At 40.9% G+C, this 21,685-nt stretch overlaps 1 protein-coding gene across 1 annotated transcript; it reads left to right on the plus strand.

The window, feature by feature from the left end:
• The first annotated feature begins 145 nt into the window (after window positions 1–145).
• Window positions 146–21,527, plus strand: fip1l1a (FIP1 like 1a (S. cerevisiae)). Its single transcript, XM_070908200.1, is given in 13 exon segments — window positions 146–197; window positions 423–486; window positions 2,145–2,203; window positions 2,650–2,742; window positions 2,826–2,941; window positions 3,123–3,208; window positions 5,464–5,563; window positions 5,685–5,778; window positions 9,809–9,863; window positions 12,788–12,895; window positions 13,149–13,271; window positions 21,143–21,289; window positions 21,383–21,527. Coding segments are annotated over 13 exon segments (1,242 nt in total).
• The last annotated feature ends 158 nt before the right edge of the window (window positions 21,528–21,685 follow it).

Consider the following 21,685-nt stretch of genomic DNA (forward strand, 5'->3'; position numbering starts at 1 on the left):
AGCAGTCACTTCCCTCATAGAACGTCTTCCTCCATAGAAACGGCTTGAACTGTTAATTTAACTGCCACTGACAGGTCCACACTGCCTAATTATCCGACATTACCGTTTTACATGACGCTAGCTAAACTACCTTTTCTATATTAAGATGTCTTCACCGTCTGACTCCAAAGATGAAGACGAGGAAAGCATATATAAATGTAAGTTTAAACAGACCAACCGCTGTCTGTGTAGCCAATTTGTTCTCTCCATTTTCGGCACAAACAATATTATAATTAACTAGAGAAATCATAACTGAAAGCCGTTATAGTTGCCACAGTTGTCCCAATGAACGTAACATTATGTTAGCATACTGTACCGAAGTGTCAAATTAGACCACTAAGGTTGATTTAGCTACTTTTATCATGTGTGTGCGTGTGTTTTAGTGATTTATGACATGGACACCACAGATGACAAGGAGGAAAAAGAGAAGGCTCAGATTCCATCCAGGTAGTTACTGTGTGTCAGGTATATGCTCCCACTGTATTTGTCTCCATGATAGTAAACCTTTCACTTTTAATATGATTATTGAACCATATTAAAGGTGTGTTGTTATGTGTTATAAGCATAACGCTACATTTGAATACAACCACTATTTTGCTTTCCATAACCACAAGAAAATGATGATATAATACAATATATGAGACTGTTATTACAGTTATTTAACCTGCTCACTTAAGTCTCCAATACCCCTCTTACTTTGAACTAAGGATTGAGAAGTTCAAAACACACAGGTTAGACAGGCCATTAGTGACAGTGAGTGGCGAACAAATTCACTGCATTACAGTAATGAAGCATTCAGATATAATACACTTTTCACAGTACAATAATGACAGTGATCATTATAGTTGCACAATACGTGTGTGTGTGTGTGTGTGTGTGTGTGTGTGTGTGTGTGTGTGTGATGGCACCGTGTGTGCAGCCTAAAATGTGCAGCCAGTCATGTGGAACTTTAAGAAGTATTTTGATGCTCATTAAATCTGCTGCCAGGCCGGCAGTGTTTATTTGTGAGCTGGGAAATGTGGATGTAAGCAATCACACGACTGGAGCACTGACGCTGTTTGTGGTCTGCATTCTCTTTGAGTAAATGTAGCATAACCTGCCAATTACAGTAAGTTACTTTAAGGTACACCAAAGCTCTTGTTTTTTTGTGTGTGATTTTTTGCATTTGTGACTTAAATTGAACGTGTAAGCTATTCAAAGGATAGCAGTGAAGTGTCTTTGTTTTCGGTTCACTTAAAGCCCTGATGCCTGATGGTCAGAATGACCCACCTCAAGAATCCGAACAAAGCTCGAACAGCTGTTGATGATTGTGTTTGAAAAGCTAAGATTAGATTTTGTCGTGATTTTCCAACAGAACATAATCTCTTTTCAGATGGCTTTATTGTGTTTGTTTTTGTGCCATGCAATAACTGGCTGTGGAACTGATATTTTTTATAATCACGTAATATCATTCTCCTATGAATCTGTGAAAGTGGGCACTTTGCCTGTGACTGGTCTTGACAAGAGCAGTCTGAGTGAAGCATTCAGCTAAAAAAAGCTACAGTCATTGTAGACTTTTATCTCCAGTTCTCATTATTATCTACTATGTACATTATTTTGTATTTTTGTCACAGCACCTGCCAAATAAACTGTTGTGCGTTTTGACATGCAAATGGATATATTATGTTATTATTATTATTTTCATGTGTTTCTTTTGTTTTATGGCATAATTTGAAAGCTGTCCAACATGATGAAGACAGTGACAATGACAGCACTAATGAATACAATGATTTTTGTGTAACCATGCAGCCGTGCCTATGAGAGTATAACTGTTTACTATCCATCTTCTGACAAAATAATATTGCATTTTTCAGTCTTTTATTGTGTTTGTTTGCCTGTTGGGCACAATATTAATGTGCATTGTTTGTCAGAAACCCACTTCTGTCAAAATGTAGCTTTGAGATATTTTCATTGTTGTTGTTTTTTGTGTGAAATATGAGTCTTGTATGTGGTGGTGCCATTTGAAATTAGGTTATCAGCTCTCAGCCCAGACAGCAGTATTTCTCAGTGTTCCAAGTTAATGTCCTGATGATGGAGATAACTGTGTTGATAATGTGTGTTTGCAGCTCTGGGCACACACCTGTACATCTGAAAATGAATGCTGAAAGGAGGACACATGCAGTTGGTAAGTAGGTGGCTCAGAAAACAAGATGTCACATAACACAACATGAGCACTGAGACAGAAGGACCATATTTCTTTTGTAATTAATTTAACAAAAAACTGATAAGCATTCAGCCTTTTTACTATTGTTAAAAAAGCCAAGAAACATGCTTTCATACTTACTTACATACATAATACATTCTAATTCATATAGATCTTTCATGAAATAGCAAGTTAACTGTTCAGAATATTTGGACTTTGCACATTCCTAACACCTTCATCATTATCTGACCTCTTCACTGAGAGTACTGGATTCATTAGTGCACATCAGCTCAGTTTAATGATGTATTTATGCAAAAAAAAAATGTCCCATGGCCTTATTAAAAGTCAATAAATTTTCATCTTCTCCATTACGGTCCTTGGCAAATGTCATGATTGTGAGGTATCTGTTTCAGACACCTTGAATCCAGTCAAATGGGGACTAGACTTGGATGCATTGGACAATATTCAAGGAATACCAGTACTGAGGATGAATGCAGAGGAAAAGCCATGGAGGAAATCTGGTAAGAAGTAGTCTTTGAGCCTGTAGATTTGGCCAGTAATTATATGCAGACTTGTTCATTACTATGTTGTGTTTTGCTTGTAGGTGCTGACATCTCAGATTACTTTAACTATGGTTTTGATGAAGAAAGCTGGAGCACCTACTGTAAGAAACAGTCCAAACTCCGTGCAGCTAATAGAAAACTATACACCAGAATCATGGTAAGATAAGATATTTCGGATGTGATTTACCTTCTTTTTTGAAGAGGCTGTTAACTCAAGAGGGAGAACATAATCTGAAAGCATGAATCACAACAGATACTATTGGTTTAATTTGAACTAGAAATGAATAATGAGTAGACTAGAGAGCAGAGGAGTGTGGAATTGTTGTTATTCCACGCAGGTCCAGAGGGGGCACACTAGACATGAAGAAAAAGAGTCTTGTTCTGCTTATCCCTCCTCAGGCAGCTCATCTATACTAGCTTCCAGGTTGGTAACACGTCTTCTTACCTACTGTCATTGTCTGTGTCCTCACTGCTCCACCCCACATCCTGTTATAACTCCAAGCTCAGAGCCAGGAGAAGCTGGCAGCTGGTTGTTTGTGTTTGTTTGTGACACAACAACTATCAGGCTGGTGCCATCTGTTTTCTGTGATCCTAAGATGGGCTCAGCATATTAGGGTTGTACTGGCAAGGGATCCCAAAGTGTAGTGAGGTAAACAGAGACTAATGTTCATCTGTTAAAGGCTGAAGGGAAATTTCATAAAAGACACTCACAGAGTACTATGATGGGTTTTGTCCAAATAATTACCAATTACCAAATAATTACTTTCCACCACTTTGCACTCACAGTGGTAAAAAGTAAATATGTACATTTACTCAAGTAATTAAGTACAATTTTGACGTACTAGTACTTAACTTTTCATTTTATGCTACTTTATAATTCTACTCTACTACATTACAGTGGAAAATACTGCACTTTTTACTCGTTAAAAAGTAAATTACTAGTTATAATCAGCTAATATGATATGATATGTCGTTATAGATTGAAATCTAGATTTAAATTATCACCTTATTATCACTAAAATATCACCTCAGCCAGCTGCAACATGAAAAAACTGCTCACATATTGATGCATCAGTAATACTGATCCATATCCAATATAACACTCACACAGGCCATTCTGCTGTCTAATGAGTACTGTACTTTTTAGACTTTAATACTTTGCTCCTCATACCTCTGTATTTCTTCTTAAGTAACACATCTGAATGCAGAAATGTATGTATTTCTACATGATTGTATTGCTACTTTTACTTAATTAAAAGACTCTTAACACTTCTTCAGTACAATTAACATATTGGATTCATTTACATACATTGAAATAATCACAGTTTTATATGTATGTATAACAGAAAAATCAGAGTAATATGGTCATAGAAAAATCAAATCCCTCTAAATGAAATGGGTCGGCTTTGAGTTGTCAAATTGCTCGCACTGTCCTCCGCACATTAATGTGAAGCTTTTAAGGGAAGGTTTTGAGCACTAGAGCTGGCTGAAGCCTGTGGGAGTCAGGGCTGTTAGACTGGGCCCATGGTGCCTTACAACCCAGTTACAGTCTCCCATCATTTATGTATACATTCATGAGCAGCAGATGCTTGTCATGTTGTTAAATAGCATCCCATACACAACAGCATCTTTTCCTCAACACCCTCCCATTTAGTTGGGTGGTTGTCAAGGATGCTAACTGGCAGGACCGGCCACTCAATTAAAGATTTGTCTCTTAATAATGTTCCCCTGCCTCTGCAAGGTTGCCCCTCCGGGGAGGTCATGTAAATCTGAGCGCTGTGTGGCGTCATGCATCTCGCTGTTTCTCAGTGACAGCACTGGACCAGAGAGGAACCAGGAAGTCATACTGACGCGTGACAAATACACACACTCTGTTATGAAGTGGATGATGTGTTCAATGAGGCTTTGATACAGCAGCCGTCACAGAAAGTCTGAAAATGTGATGCTTGCTTAAGGAAGCGCTTGCTGTATTTCTTGACGTGTGTGTGATGTTCTCCACTTGGTGCTGCCTACCAAGCAATATAGCTGTCCTCTGGGGTGCAAGTGAGATTCAGTCACAATTTCTCTTCTATTTTAAATTTTAAATTCATGAAAAAGAAATTGTGTGTTCTCTTTCTACAAAGCTATTGTGTTAAAAAAAATTCAGTGTTTCAAAGCTGAAGCAAGCAGAAGAGACATTAAGGAGCTCCAAGCACTTCCCTATTGAGATGCCATTAGATGTTGTTGTTATTCCTTTTTCTGTATGTTTTTCTCTACTGTTGATTAAGTCCTAGTGACAGAAAGGGGTTAGTGTCCCATCTGTGTGTGTGTGTGTGTGTGTGTGTGTGTGTGTGTGTGTGTGTGTGTGTGTGTGTGTGTGTGTGTGTGTGCATGCTCCATGGGGTTGGGGGTTAGAAGGGGTTTAGGGGTTTTCTTTTGTGAAGAAGGCAAGATGACCCAGATAAGGAGGTTTAATGTGTTAATGGATCTGCAGGGGGTTGTAGTAGGGACATGAGGAGTTTAGGACAAACTAATGTCCTGTTTTTAAAAATGTTATAGAAGTGCACATAAAAACCACGTGTAGCCATTGTTTAAGGGGAATATTAAGAATGGTTCACCTGCCATATTTTGCCACTGTATCAAAATAATGCCTGGATGTGATGTAGCTGTAGACTGTTTATCATATGACCTGATCAACAGACAGTCAAGTGTTACCATTGATGTGATTGGAGGGCAACCTGGATCCAGCAGCAGAGTGGAAGGGCGCCAATGTCTCAGTGATGAAGGGAACAATACTCAGGTAGTGTGTGTGTGTGTGTGTGTGTGTGTCTGTGTGTGTGTGTGTGTGAGAGAGAGAGAGAGAGAGAGTGAGAGACAAAGACACAGTCACTGAGCCATTAATACCTATGTTTATATTGCAGGCAGCTACTGAGATGTCCCCCGAGGAGGATAGAATTACTTATTATCATCAGTCCCCTCCATCCAATTTTATCTTTGCGTATACTTCTCCACCACGTAAGTCACACACTTATTTATATGCATGCTCATTCACAATATCCCTAGACTTAATAGGCAAAAATCCTTGCACTTTCTCATCTTACACTATGATTATGAACAGATGAGTTGTCTTTTAAGAAGCTGCGGGAGTAGATTTAAGTGGTATGTGGAGATTTCAGGTGGAAAGGGCCCCATTAGAGACCCTGGTGGGCCGCATCACGCATCATGCAGCTGCACAAATGACTAATGGCAATCTGACCATGTGTGTGTTTGTGAAGCTGCAACACATGTGATAATAAATAATCCTGTGGGGTTGAAGGACAGAGGTGAACACTGGTGAGTGTGTGTGTGTGTAAACGCATGCGTTTGAAGACGTTGTATGGATATATGTCTCCCCGCAGGCAGGTGTTTGTAGTGCCATCCAGGTGCTGTCAGTCTTTAGACTTCCTCTTGGTCTTTGTAGTGAATCAGATAGAAATCCAGGGAGGCTCCCTGGCCTAAGCACACAGCTGAGCACATGCCATATCTTCATCTTCAAAGGTTCCAAAATAGATGCGCGGGTTTAGGCCCCCTTCTTACCCCTCACACCCCTCCCTGTGAGCCCCATACTGCCTGGTGAACCCGTGCCAGAGCTGCTAATACAACCCAAATCTCAAACATCCTGCCGACTGCAGCTTTGAACAGTCAACACCAGCTTTGAAGTGTATTTGTGTAGCTTTTATCTAGGCCACTCCCCTTTCTTTAAGTTATAGGCCTTGCCTCCTTTTGTGATGCAAATGTGTAACATGATAAAAATAGCCTCTGGTAAAAAAAAAGTGCTGGGCCAGCATATTGTGGCATGAGAAATGTGCTGAACAGACCGACCATAGGGAATAAGGCAGAGGGAAAGAAGGGGCCGGGTTTTTTTCTAATTTTTTGTTTGCTATTCGTTCAGGTCACATTAGATGCCAAGTGTGTTTGATTTTGGAGTGGAACTGTGTCATTGCAGGGTTGCTCTTGTGTCATCTGTCAGTGCAGCACAGTGCACAGCCAAGGTGAGACCGTCTGCTGCTCTGCGCTGCAGCTAATGCTTTCTACAGCCGGTTAGTGGGTCACTACAGTCAGTGTAGCAGCACAGCTTGTATACGAGTGTCCTTCCATTTGGCAGCAATACACTGACTGATGATCATAGCTGAGCAGATGTGCAGTTCTGTCTGAGTTGACCATACATTACCAGATGCCCTCACATCTGGGTCATTGACGAGAACTACTGACCTCTATAGCTCTTATTACTGAGGAGATCATTTGACTCGAAACAATCGAGCAGTTGCATAATATGTTAAAATACCAAAAGTTCCTGGCTTTGTGATAATTTCCAGGAAAACAAATGAAAGTGCAAATTATTTTCTTTTGATTGATTACATCAAAAGTCTGCACCCAGTATTGATTTTGAGGTTCAGGGTTGAGAAAGGCAGCTTTTTTTCAGGAAGCGTTTGACCAGCAGCTAATGGCTATGCTCTTGACGAGTGGCAGGGCAATGACAGGCCACTGTCACTGCAAGAGGAATCGTGCACATCTATCTGTGCAGATTGCTGCGTCTGAGAGTACGGGAGACAGTAGCCTTTACCTAAGCAAAGAAAAGCTCAGACCTCTACTGTACTGCAGAAAGGCAGCATGTGGTTCAATGTGAAATATCAACTCCATCTAAAACCCTCCAGCCTGTGGCTCTGTGAAACATTAGCATGAGAGAGAACGCCACGCAAGCACAATCTGCGGCAATTAGCCCTCAGCCATTAGCTCTCTTATATGCTGCCAAGCATGGAGCTCCAGCCCTCATCAAACACTCACTTGAGATCCCCACAGGTAGAAACAATTACTCACTCACGCAAACATTGATGGCATGTGTGTGGACGAGCTGGTGTTTACTGTGAGAGCATGTGTGTCTGTTTGTGTATGCAGTGCGCACTGCACTGCCTTTCTCAAGCATAATTACTGTGCGAAGGAGATGTTCCAGTTTTAATCACTTTTTGAGACATACTTCTAGTGTTTTATAAACTTTTGGTGTTTTCTCATGCAGTGACTTTATCTATATGTTGTAATGAATCCCTATCTCGGGTGTTAGGGTTAGGGTTAAGGTTATCACACCGTTGAGGGAATCACACGTTGAGTTTCGGTTTGTTTTCTTGAAAGGAATTGCCTGAAGTCGTCCCTCAGCACTACACTTCAGGCCTTTCTTTCTCAGACTGTTGGAAGTTTATGTGTGTGTGCGCATGTGTCTTCCTTTGGGGGTTCAGGTGTCTGAGGTATCAAAGGCCTCGCTGGGTCTGTCTTCTATAGTGAGCAGTTCAGGCCCTCTCAACTCTGTGGGACTTGTATTTGAAAAGGAAGGAAGATGTTCTACATTTCACTTACTAAACAGGGGCGCCCTGTGCTCTTTTTTTCATATTCAAGCTTGAACTTCCAACAGCTCTTATTATTCTTCCTCCTGTTTCAACCATTTTTTTGTGTTCTTTATGTTGTTGAAAACTGCTCTGAGCCACTCTCATATTAGGGGTCTTTATGGAAGAAAGAAGGGGATGGTATCCAGATGTGAATGTGTGTTTTTGCCTTAGCTCTTCAAAGGAATCTCTATATGTGTGTATATGTGTGTGCACGCATGCAAATGTGTACTCTGTGCAGCTTTAGTGTGTGAGGTAGAACTGATTGTGTTGCTTGGTCACGAAAAATTTGAGCATTATAACAAGTGGGACCATTAACTGTGCACCCAAGCGTTTGACTCTGTTTTATTGATGGAGGAAAAGGCAAGCAGGACTTGCCACATTTTGAGGCTGATCTAGTTTCTCTACCTTTAAAGGACTAGCACCATAAATTATTAGGTTATGTTGCTGGCAATTTGTGGCTTGTGTTCCTGTTATTTGTTCCACTTATTAATGCTGACACATTGAACTTCACACACGTAACGCACCTTATTAATATTTCCTCATATATAAATATATTTCCATTCCTGAAATATTTGCACTATGTTGGAAAAGATTTTTCTTTTTTTGTTATAGGCTCTGTGGTGGCTTTTGTCTGTTATGTCTCATGTGTTTTACTCTAATGGCTGTCATTCTGAAATGCATTTAGTTTGGAAGTTTAAGGTCCTCAAAGTAAAGTGAAAGGCAAATGATTGCAACCTTAGTGATTTGAATCCTTTTGCATTCAGGGGTATGCAACATGTGTTCTAAATGTGTAACTAGGCCAGGTTGCTTGCAGTAGTAGTTGTTCTTTTTTTACTTACTTACTTTTAGTTACCAGTTAAACTAACATTAGCCATATGAAGGTAAATACCCCAGCATAATCGCCTATTAAACCCTGTCTCTGTGTTACTGTGCCAACACCTTTTTTCGCCCAAACTGTCTCTTGATTTTTTCCCCAAAATTGTGAGGCAAACCCATCTTCAGCAAAGGCATGAAAATCCAGTTAGGGAGCTTGACAACACAGGGAGTTTTTGTATGAAGTGAAAGATAGCTAATAATACCAAAATGATGTTGTGCGTTGTGGATGTGTGTCTGCTCCCTCCCCAAGCTAACAATGGAGTTGGCAGTGAAAAGGACTGCATTGCACTGGGACTGGATATTCCACATTGGGGGAAAAAACAGGGGAAAAGAAAGATCTCCTGCACTGAGGCATATATTGCATTATTGTATTTTCATTCTAGTCTCAGACCATGCCCACCATAGACCATAGACAACAGAGCTTGACTATCACAGAATCAGAATCAGAAATACTTTATTGATCCCCGGGGGGAAATTGTACAGTACCGGTGCTCCCATTCAAGAGTAGAAATGTAGCATAATTTAGAACTAAAAGTATGTACAAAATATAAAAATAATAAAATAGAAAACAAAAAATATACACATTTACAGTATTTAAGTGAACAATGAGGTAAAAAAATATATACAATAACAATGTATATGTATGTATGTATGTGTATGTATGTGTTGCACGTTTACATATTCAGATAAAATAATTTCATATATGATCATATGTAACGCTGGTCACTGTCACTGTCTTCTCCTCTGGGCAGCTTTCCTTTACCGACCAGGACCCCCTCCTCTCTCCACCCTTGCTACTTTGGACAGGTGAGTCCATGAATTTGTCATTGTGTATCTGTATGTAGTGGCTGCAGTGTAGGAGCAGGAGAGACCGCAGGTGGGATGGAGATGGTGTCAGGGTAACAGTACACTGATCTCAGTGACTCAGGTGCAGGCACAGGTAAGAAACAAATTCAGCAAAAATATGGGAAGAAGAGAAGAAAAACATTAGTCAGAGACTGAACTAGAGCTCATTAATAAAAGCTGCATTCATGCTGAAAATGTAAAATAATATAATTGCTGTTGGAAGCAGTTTTCTAATTTCTGAGACAGACCTAGTGGCTCCTATTTGACAACAAAGGACAACCCGTATTTAGGTTTTCTGATATTACTGCTTTTCATTCTGAATTGGACCAGTTTTATCACTGTACGCTGTGCTCTGTTGCTGATCTAGCAGCTGGACCAATGGCCAAATAAGGTAGAAAGCAAGACAGCGACCTTGTTTATGTCTGTTTATCAGTATCCAAGGCATCCCCCGCTCCCCTCTTCTGATATATGTCACAACCCGTCAGCAAACTCCCACATTTCAGCTCTAATTTACACTACTTAGATCACAAGTGGGCCACGTTGTACCCCAGGATCTCTCCTGCATTTTCTTACAGGGCCCTAAATGCAGCTCCACTCCAGTTTTGTTTGCTACTGAGCTTGTTTCCCTTGGATGTTGTCTGTATCCAGCCTGTCTCATTCCATCTCTCTATTTGTCTGTCTCTGTAGCTTCCTGTCCCTTCATCTTTTTTCTCTTTTCTCAATCCTACTCTTTCCCTTTCTCCTAATTTTCTGTGTCTACGTGTGCCTGAATTCACTCTGTACTCTGTCCTAAAAGATGTTTTTTCTCACATCTCAGTCCATCTGCCAAATCCTCACATCCTTCAGGGACTTACTGTTCCTATGAACTCTGCCAGCCATCTCCCTTACGCTTTATGAATCATTTCCTTTTTAACTTTTCTCCAACACACACACTTGTGCCGTGTCTACACAGATAGTCCCTGCCTCACTGTTGGTGCTTAGCCTTTCCCTCGGGGATATTAGGAACAGCAGGTATTTCTGGCTTGATCTTGGCCCTGGCTTCACATGCAGTGTGGAAGGCCAAGGGCCCATAGGGCTCCCAATGTCCACATATAGTTTATTTAATTTCAATTTTGTGTAATATTTAATTTCCCAATGATAAGCCTTTATAGGGAGATTAGTAGTACCATGCCACTGCTGAACATTCATAGTTGTCAGTTTTTCACATGCTCACATTCAGTCTAAATCTAATCTATTTGTTGAATGAAAAGAAAAAATGCTCAATCATCACTGGGAAAAGCACTGCTGAACAAGTCAAACCAGAGAAGACACAAGATGTTGAACTTTGGACCTGTTTGGACGCTTTTTGTTTTACACAATGTGACTGGTTAGGTGAAGCGCTCCAGACACACAAGAGGGGGAGCTCAGTTACCATACAACTGTTGGCTTAATCTGGGTGATAATACACAAGCTAATAAGAGGCCTCTCATATCCTAAAGTTACACATGTTTTTGCAGAAGAAAATAGCCAAATAACTAAAACAATGCCAAAACAGTCTAATATTGCCACACAATGTTGGAAACACAACAAACTAGAAACATATTTAAATTCAGCTTGGGCTCATTTCAATAACTCTCTTCCAGTTACGTGGTTTGAATTGATTTGGTTGTGTTCTTTGTTTTAAATCTGACTGTCTTATTGTTTTTGCAGGGTTATATTTGCTTGAAAAAATTAGTGCTGTAGAGATGCCAATTTGGATATATCTTTTAGTAAAATAGCCTTATAAGATAGAGAGTAGTAACATCAATAGAGAAATATGGATTGCGATACTGCCTGAAGAAATCCTTACATGTTTCCCATGTCAGCCAAATTTTGCATCTATGTTCTTATTCCTGTGATGCAGCATCAGGACAAGACACAACTCTCTGACAGATGTGTCTAAACCATAATGTATATTATTGACCATTAAAGGAACTCGTGTTGCATTTCAGATGAAGTTAGAATCATCAGTGCTTATGTTGATGAAACGCAGAGGCCACAAAGTGAGAGATGTGAGCACTGAGCAGTGCAGAGTGCTTTGATGAACCATTACACATTCAGTTATTATCCCCTGTTAGGGCCCTGCCAGCAGCCACATGCTCACTCAGCCAGACTCACTCTTCCATTCACTCATTCTGTCTCCATTCACAAACAACCCTCCCCACATCTCCATGTCTCTGCTACACCAGGATAAAATGTAAGAGAGAGAGAACTGGCCAGGCCAGTGCTGACATAGCACAGGGAATGATGGACCTGCTTACTACGGGACTTATGGCGCAGTGTGTTTGGACTCACACCTGGTGGGAAGCAGTTCCATTGGATGAGCTTCATACACACCTTCAGCGCTGTCGGAAGATTTCAATTGGAAGCGGGTGTGGGTCCAGGCCACGAGGACAGGCAGAAGATCCAGATAATATCAGTAATATGCCCTCCATCCGTTCCTCATGGGTTGGCAAGCACACACTGCGCCTTGACAATGAGCCAGTCACTTCAAACACTTGGAAAACACAGCTGTGCATTTAGAAAAGTGCTTTGATCATGTTACAGGCCTGTCCATTTGGTTTTTTTTTTCATTCATTGATTCATCTGTAAATTTGTTTCTTTTCGCAATTTTGCAATGAATTACCTTATATATTGTATCAAATTGAATAATATCTGGCAATATGGGTCTGCCAGGAGTAGATGGTTAACAAGGAGGTTGAAAAATGTTATAGAATGTTGATTTCAGATGCCACCACAAATAGAACAGACAGCTCTTACGCATTTTTTCAACAAAAGTTTTATGTATGAAAGCAGCAGGGTGTGGAGTCTTGTAGAGATGTTATGCATGAATTGACACCATGTTCTCTTTCTGTTTTCTTTTTCAGTGGACTCTCTAAAGGCTTTGATGGCCCCTCAACTTCACTCTACCCATGTTCATCAGGTACATGTCTACTTCTGTCCAGAATACATAATTTTTCATAATAATGACTCCGGTTTGTGTACTGCACACATAATGCCATGATGATCTTACATACAGCCTGTCAACCAGGATCAAAGGTGTGTATTGCTTCTTGGTACTCACTTCGTTCTCTCAGCTGTTTTTGAATACTATTGAGACATCAGGGTCAATGATAATATGTGACTTGGCCCTGGAAACATACAGGCCTTTTTATACAGATCAATGTACATTCACAGCCTTTTGAAGGTTTGCTCTGCACTGCGTTTTATGTATTTTTACACTTTTAGTACATATACCCAATATATTCTGTTTCAACTTTCAGCCAGTGTAGACAGATCCAGAGAGCATGGCCATGATAAAGACAGTCAGAGAGACAGAGACAGGGAGAGCTGTTCCTCTTCACACAACAGGTGGGTCTCAGTGACTTGAAGTTATAAATATTCATGATCAAATTACCCTAGGTCAGTTTATTTAATATATGTACATCATGTTGATCAAGCACAAAACACAGTGCGCCCTCTTCCTTCACATGTCCCTATTTTTACTCTTGGTTGCCTCCGTAGTGGATAAATGCAAATGTCTGCTGTGCAGATGTGGCCTTTTGGATTGGGAAACATATAGTAGATTGGTTCTGGTCCAGATATCCAGTCTGTTTTGGGCTCCTTCAATATGTGGGCATTCGCAGCCTGCCTCTCTCTCTCACATACACACTCACATATACACACAGGCTTGTACATATGTGAACAGCAAGTATGATTTGTGTGATTGAAAACTTCAGAGTTAAGACAAAAACAAAACAAAGAACAAGGAGGAGTGTGGATCTGTGCAGCAGTCCGTTTGCCAGGTGAGACTAGAGATGGTGAGACTAGAGATGATGTTGGCATCAGTGCAGGGTAAAATCTCTGCATGGCTATATAGTATTTGGTGACAGCAGTTTCTGTAGGAGCCTGTGTTACACTGACTGCCTCAAGTGGCAGAGAACCAAAGCTCTGAAGACACATGGACGTGAAAATATTTGGCTTTTTAGTTGTCTTGTACTAATTGTATAGTTGCCAGAGTGACTCTTAACTCATGTTGGGTTTGTGTGGCACTGTAAAGAGTATGTTCTTAGTGTCCATTGTTGCAGAGGGGGTAAAGTTGCAACTGGGATTTTGTGGTTCCTCTCTCATGTCTCCAGCTGATAGCTATAATATAACCAGCTATGACTGTTGTGAGAAAAGGCTATTGTGAAGAAATGCACACTATTGCAAAAGAGCGTAAGACTATTGTGACAGAAATCAAGACTATTGCAAGGCCGGGAGAAATTATTGCCAGCATATGCAGAATATTTTTTGTTTTCTTTTTGTTCTGGTGCAGTGAGACGGCCACAGCACTGTCTAGATGAGGGAATAACTTGCTGTGTTTGCCAGCTACTGCCAGGAAATCATTGAGTGTTCGCTCCTCTGCATGGAGCTTGAGTCCTCCCTCCCCGTGGCTCACAGATGATAAAAGCCAATCTGATTCCCACTCCAAATTTTCACATAGTGCCCCACTACCCTACACTCTGACAGCCTGAGCGCTGCCGTATGTGTACTCAAACAGTCATGCTCACATGCATGCACAAGCCAAACCCGAGCCCTACATTTTCTTTGCTCACTCAGTGTTGATCGGTAGCCAGATGTCTATTTAAATATTATCAACTCAGACAGCTGCCAACTGTAATACTCACAGGCACATCTTCCCTCCTTCCCACATACTCCTCAGCTGACCTAAGGCTCATACTGTATGAAAGGATGAGTGTGACATTTCACTGTGACATGTACATGTTAGGTATCAGGGATACTCCTGCCACTGCCCTTGACCGAGGCACTGGCCTCAGATCTGGAGTTGTGACTACGAGGTACAACTGAAATATGACTGTGTCTGTGGTTGCAAAAGCTGTAATGCAGTTGATAAAAATGAATCCCTGTGTCAGCAAATGTTGGAGCTTCATCGTTAATGAACTTGCATGGAAATAAGTGCAAAATAACCAAAATGACAAAGTAAAGTATCTCTTACTGTACTGTGCTCTGTTCTGAAATATCCTCAAATGCTGTTCTGCTTTTCAGCACTTCTCCTACTTAAAGTGGTGAACTTCTACTGGAGCCTTTGTGTTGCGTTAGATGACTGGATTCAGGATTGTATATAAAGCTCAGAACAGTCTTGTGGGTCAAATGAGGAAAGTGGGACATGGGGACAGCTGGGAAGCTGTAGGCTAGCTGTAGAAGATGGGAAGTACGTGAATCACATGTGCGTGACAGACACACAGGGGAAGGCACAGGAGATTTGGGTATACACACCATAGATTTGTTCTAATGTCACAGTCAAAAAAGGACTATTCCTGTGCCCCAGAGTTGAATGTGTACTGCTCACAACCCTCTGGGCTCTGGTGATGTGTTTGCCCTACATTCTGGTCACATGATCAGGCTTCACGCTGCGTGTGTCACACACACACGCTCATATGTACAGGTTATGTGTTTTCTGCTACATTGATTTATGACTGTGCTCTAAGCTATTTTTAGACTGGAACCAGAGGGATTCGTGTGTGTGTGTGTGTGTGTGTGTGTGTGTGTGTGTGTGTGTGTGTGTGTGTGTGTGAAAGAGAGAGAAACAGATGGAGCCTTCCATAGCTTTGTTGCCAGCCACCCTTATTGTTCATTGGTGAGGTTGGTGTGAGTGTTACATTGTGCATTTGGGCTGCTGATCCAGGAGCTGTGCTTGGTAGCCCACATGTCCTGTGCTGAGTCACACACACAGAGTGTGGCAGGGCAGCCCTCTAGGCATCAGCTACTGGTTATCAGCTGTGGTTGTGACGGCATGCCTATGATTTACCACCATCACTAATAGATTCTTAACACTCACATTTTCACTCATGCATTTATCCAGTGAGTGATATACTGTGCGTGTGTGTCTGTCTCTTCCCCTGCCTCTGACATCCTCTACTTTTTACCAATGGGTGCAGGCTGAGGAACTGATTTGGCCATTTGCTCAACACTGACTGCAGATCACATCTCCAGATGATACACGTGGCTCTCATCTTTCCAGCTGGCCAAGTCTCAGACCCTGTCATCATGTCTTTCATGTGCACATATGCACAAACTTGCACAAGACAATGGCAACACACAATATCCACTTTTTGTCTTGGTCCATTTATAACACATGGCCTCAGTTCACACATTCAAACAAACGTAAACCTAATTTAAATGCCCTTCGGCTAGTTTGATCATTGGTTGACCGAAGAGCTTGCAAACGTAAGCCAGTAAGTTCATCGGATAATAATTGAGTGGAGAAGTCCCAGTGTGATGAGGACATTTAAATGATAATTGTCTCCCTGCTCTGAACTGCACTAAAGCTTCATTAGAAAATGCTGTGAGGCTAGTTTCAGTGTTAACAAAGGGTTTAGCTGACTCTGAATATGGAACAGGAACTGATAATTGAAAAAAGGCAGCTGTAATACAATGCATTGAAACCAAATTAGGGCATCGCTAATTCGGAACAGCGAAAGCATGGCAATAACATTTTACAGCCTTAAAACAAATTTGCACCTGTCAACAATAACAGCCTCATTCAATTTGCATCAATGCACAATAGAGTGATTCCCGTCCTAAGCTGAAAACATTTGGAGAGCTACTTTTTCATACGTTTCATAAGTAAGTTGCAACTTTGATGGCAGCTTGGTGATTTGGAGGAACAGCCCTGTCTGCCTTCCAGGCTTTGTTTTAGATTTAGGAGGCAGCACAAGATCCAAATTGCCATTTTGCTTCTACCGTAGGCAGAGAGGGGTAAAAGTAAAACTGGTCTTTTCCTCAGCTGCTTTTGTGCCTGATGCCACTTTTATCCTGGCTTCAGGGTCTGTCTTGGGTCCTGTATATTCTCCCACCTACATCTGTTTTTATTTTCCCCCTACCCAACTTGCTTAGCCCGTAATGCGACATACTTTCTGTCTTTCTGACTCAACTTCATGCATGAAACTCATTTCTTTCCAGAGTCGATCCTGGGGTCTGTACCTAATCAAGTTAAATGTTCCTTCTACAGTGCATGCTTTCCCTTGCATTCAGTGCTACTTTCTGTCTTCATTTATTAAACATACAGCATCACTTCCTGTCTTAGCTTTACATACATAGCTGCTGTATATTCCTCTGCATTTGCTTCTTATTTTCCTTGCCACTAACAGCCAGCAATGCTTGGTAAAGCTCTCTTCCTAAGGGCACTGCACACTGGTTATCTTTTACAAAACATTCCGCTTCTTTTCATTGACCTGAGTCCCCAGTTTTGTTTGATTTTGCACTCACCCTCCTACAGAAACATTGGCTTCTAAGTAGTATCTTTGTTGTGTCTGGAGCAAACCGATTGGCATTGGTGTCTTTACACATCCATGGTTCCCTCAATAATCTGATTCAATGGTGGTGCATTTGGCCAAATCAAACATCTACTAAGAAAACAAGTAAAATGCTGTATTAGAGCAGTATAGGAATAGAAAATACTGTTCTACTTAACCAGCAGTATTCCTCCTTACAAACCCAGGTGGCTGTAAAATGGAATACAACATTTTAGTTCCACAAAATTCAAGTATGGACAGCCATCCATATTGAATTATTCACTCACTTGGTTCCCATGGTGACACCACACCTTGTTACTTGAAGGCTGATAATAAATTGGCTTTTTCAAAGGCCTGCACCATGAAGCGAGATGAGTGGGTTAGCCAGCTGTCTTTGGGCTTAACTCAGGTTTTCTGGTATCACTTTTAACCGTCTAGATCACCATGGTAACTTATGCGCTACAACTTCAGATAATCAGATCAAAACCTGCCAACAGCTCGACCACTGACCAATCAGCTCATTGGAAGTATTTCTACAGGGCCCCAACATTGACATAAGCACTGACTTTATAATAAAGTACTGAGTAATAAAGAGCATTAGATGTTTTTATAGATCAGTTGAATCATTTTGGTTTTAAAACAGAGCCTCTAACAAACGGAGGGATAGTTTATGACACTATAAATAGGTAATGACGATTATAGCTACATTTTAATTGAGCAAAGTTTCTTTTTTCCTGACAAGACTTCTGACAGTGTCGATGCCTTTGCACCATCACTGCAGCTCAGAATAACATGAGGTGACTCTGTGATGATAATTGGAAATAAAAGACATGCTCTCCTCTCTGCTTTGGCAGCAGAAACAGTCTGACATTACTTTTAAGTCTTTTATGTGCGCTCACATATTCATAATATTTTGTTCATCATTGGACAAAGAAGCAAAAATACTTTCTTCCTACTAAAGACATATATAATAATAGTAAAGTATACCTATTTATAGTCTTAGCCTTATTTCTAATATTTGGAATATTTATTTGCAGGGTTTATATAGCATCTACAACACTGTGTCTTTACCTACATTTGGCTGCACATGATGCACATGAAAAATAAACATGGCGACTACCTAATTTTTTTTTCCGAAATGGGATTGACTGTGCAGTTGTCACATAGCACCATGGGTTGTGTCAGAGTTACCAAGTAAGGTCACATTAGTAGAATCTACATTTTAATTGGCTCTAATATGTAAATCAAGCGTGATTATCACAGAATAGAATAGAATGTAGAAACAGGAGAGAGGATAGATGGAGGGAGATGCTGTAAAGTCAAATAAGGTTGCATTAAGTTATTTGGGTTACATTTCTTAAAAAAAGCTTATTATAGAACAAAAATTTGCCTTTACAGAAAAGCTGGCACAGTGGCATTTCTTTTGGCGACCAAAGTTTCCACCATAATCTTTCTAAAATAAAAACATCTCCCCCTCCATGAGTCATATAGACGTTACATTCTATCCCCCCAAACGCAGCTGCTGTTTATTTTTCTGGATATTAGTTTCATGTTAATTCTGCCAATCATAAATTGTGTTTCATATCCGCAGTGTGGCTCGGTGAATCATCTGGGTTTCTCAGTTAAGTGACTGCAGGAATGGAGTGGACAAAATTACACAGCGGCGGGCTCAGGCATCTTCTGAAATCTGTGATACTGCCCGCCCTGACAGGCCTGGGCACTTGTAATGAATTAAAAACATAAAATGTGAAAACAAATCCGGAGGCTTCCATGCTATAATATACTCTCTCTAACGGTCTCCTTGGGAACCGTTTGACTATGTTCTTGGTGTTATGTGAGATGGTTGTTTCTGTGTTAAAGCTAATGGCTCTGAGCAAGAACAAATGTGGGCCTTGGGTCCTAATCCCAGCTGCTAACAGAAGAGCTGTCTCCAAATATTGAATATATTTAGCTTTGTACTTGCAACAACTCTGCCCCTAAAGGCTCTCTCTCTTTTCTGTGTGAATGGTAATAATTACTCCAGCCATGTGTGAGCAGTGCTGCATCTGTACTTCTCCTACAGCCTCTTTTGAGCAAGATGATACTTCTATAGCGGCAGAGAGAAATGCCTCCAGTACGATGATTCTCAAAGGTCAGGTTGATTATTCTAAAACTGTGAGCTGCAAGCTGTGCCGGGGTGTCTTGTGTTGAGGCGAGGGAGTGTGAGAGAGAGAAAAATGTATACACACACACAAGCAGCATAGGAAAGACCAAACAACTCAAATTGCTTTGGATAAAACAAGCACTAACACCGGTGTTGCTTTTGAAAAGGAAACATTTCTCCTGGAAAAGTAAGCACAATTTACATGATGTAACATTATCTAGATTATGGTTTAGCTACTGTGGAACTGTAACTATAATCCCTATTATGTAGAAGCAGGCAGAGGCGACAATGTCATCTTCACTAAGCTTTTTGTCTTGTGTACTAACTGTGGAAAAGTTTATATAACTGATTAACTAAAACATAATGAAGTGAGAGTCTAGTAGTGGTGACGTGTAATTATGTTATGGTGAATCTTATTTCAGGAGGGGACAGTGTCGCAGCCAGTCATACTCTGATTACTAGAGACGCCCTCTGAAGGTTACACTGTAATAGACTGCATCCTTTAAAGGAGGCAGCTGCTGAAATGGGTCGCTACACCAGTGGTTCCCAAACATTTTTAAACCATGGCCATTCCATTCATAAACCATTCATATGATAATATGATTTTTATTCATGGCACAAAAAAGTAAATAAAAACCAAGTGTGTTAATAAGTAAAAAGTTTTTTCTTTTGTCCTGTTTAAAAGTGAAATTTGCTTACATTTGAGGTTTTTCAGGATGTCTCTCGACCCCTGCTGCAGATGAGGCAGCGAGCTTCTCCTCTCCGTGAAAAGCTGTAAGCCATGTAGCTTTCAGATTTTAGCTCTTTTTGTCGGCTCAGGTTCATTCGGCTGTGTAGATGTATCAGCATGTCTTTATTGAGCTTTATTTACAATGACAAGTATTTGCAATGCTTGCTCTGACTGCTGTGCACGTGAAAACCTGTTTCAGAAAAGCATGTTGCTGGTTGCTATGATAAATGGCAACTGTAAGCTGTTGTCACCAGTCTTAGCTGCTAATTCCACTGGGTGATTTCAGTGATAGTTGCATATTTTGTTTGGTTATGTTTGAAGACATAATATTAAAATGTAGTTAATGTCGCTTATGTGGTGAAACGTTATTATAAATGTACAGTGAAAATCTTAGGGCACCCTCAGGCTGTCCTTAAGTCACCCCAGGGTGCTGAAGTTCCCACTTTGGAAACAACTGCACTACTGTCTAGCTGAAACCATCCCTACCCTAACCCTAACCATTGCAGGTGATCATTCCAACCAACATCTGATGTCAGTGATCAGTCCCTCCTCTGTGGTTAACGGTGTAGGTGTAGTGAAATCATAATATTGCACTGTCACCACCCCCCTTAGCATGAATTTGTTGTTGTAATGTGTGTTATCAGAGGTCGTATGAGGGGAGAGAAGGTATCTGACGTGAAGGTAATGACTGATCCATCCTGTGGTCTCACAGGACTCCAGGTCCTTCAGCGAATAATAGACTTTTTTAGCTTAGAGGATACTGCAGCATGGCCTTAATGTAAAGGGCATTCTGTGACACTAGTGTTGGGCTCTTTGTTACTCAAAGTCTAAGCCAGGGGGGAGGCTACAAAAGCTCAGACAGGTGACCAGCAGGCACTGTGGTTCAGGTTTTGGTCCCTTGAGTTCTGACTTATCTCTTTCCCAGTGGAGAAGAGGAAAAAGAGGCCAGCAGTCTCATTCCTGTGGACCATGAGCTCTTTTTCCTTTTGTATTATTTCCCAAAGAAACAGCCTCCAGTTTCATCAATTGCAAATGGAAAAAATACACTGCATACGTGTATGGTATTTTTCAGTGGGGAGGAGCGAATGAGGCACAGGGACACTACGGAGCGAGGGCACAAACGCCACAGTTTGGAAAGATGCAGTGGAGGAAAAGAAGAACAGCACCAAGAGAGGAGGCACAGAGACAAAAGCGAAGGATGGCAAAATTCATCACGCAGGTCTGACAGAGACACACACACACTAACTCCTAATGAAAAATAGAATGAAAGACGACAGAATTATCATGTGATTGTCATCTACATCCTCAGCAGCAGCAGCAGGAGCAGGAGGGACGGTGGTGAGGACAGAAACAGTCAGAGGAGACACAAACACAAAAAGCCCAAAAGAAATAGGAAGGACAAGGAGACCGACAAGATGTTCTCTGCTGACCAAGAGAGGAAATTTAAATCTGATTGACTTTCAGTTTCCCAATCTATTTAATGAGAGGGGCTGCCCTGTGGCATCTTACTGTATGTTTCATCAGAATGTGAGTTTAACTTCACCAGAGAAACTTAATATAATTGTATGTATATATTGTATACCAAATGTTTATGTTGCATCAGCTTTTAGTGTTG

Source organism: Enoplosus armatus, chromosome 7 (assembly GCF_043641665.1).
Source record: "Enoplosus armatus isolate fEnoArm2 chromosome 7, fEnoArm2.hap1, whole genome shotgun sequence".
Taxonomy (NCBI): domain Eukaryota; kingdom Metazoa; phylum Chordata; class Actinopteri; order Centrarchiformes; family Enoplosidae; genus Enoplosus; species Enoplosus armatus.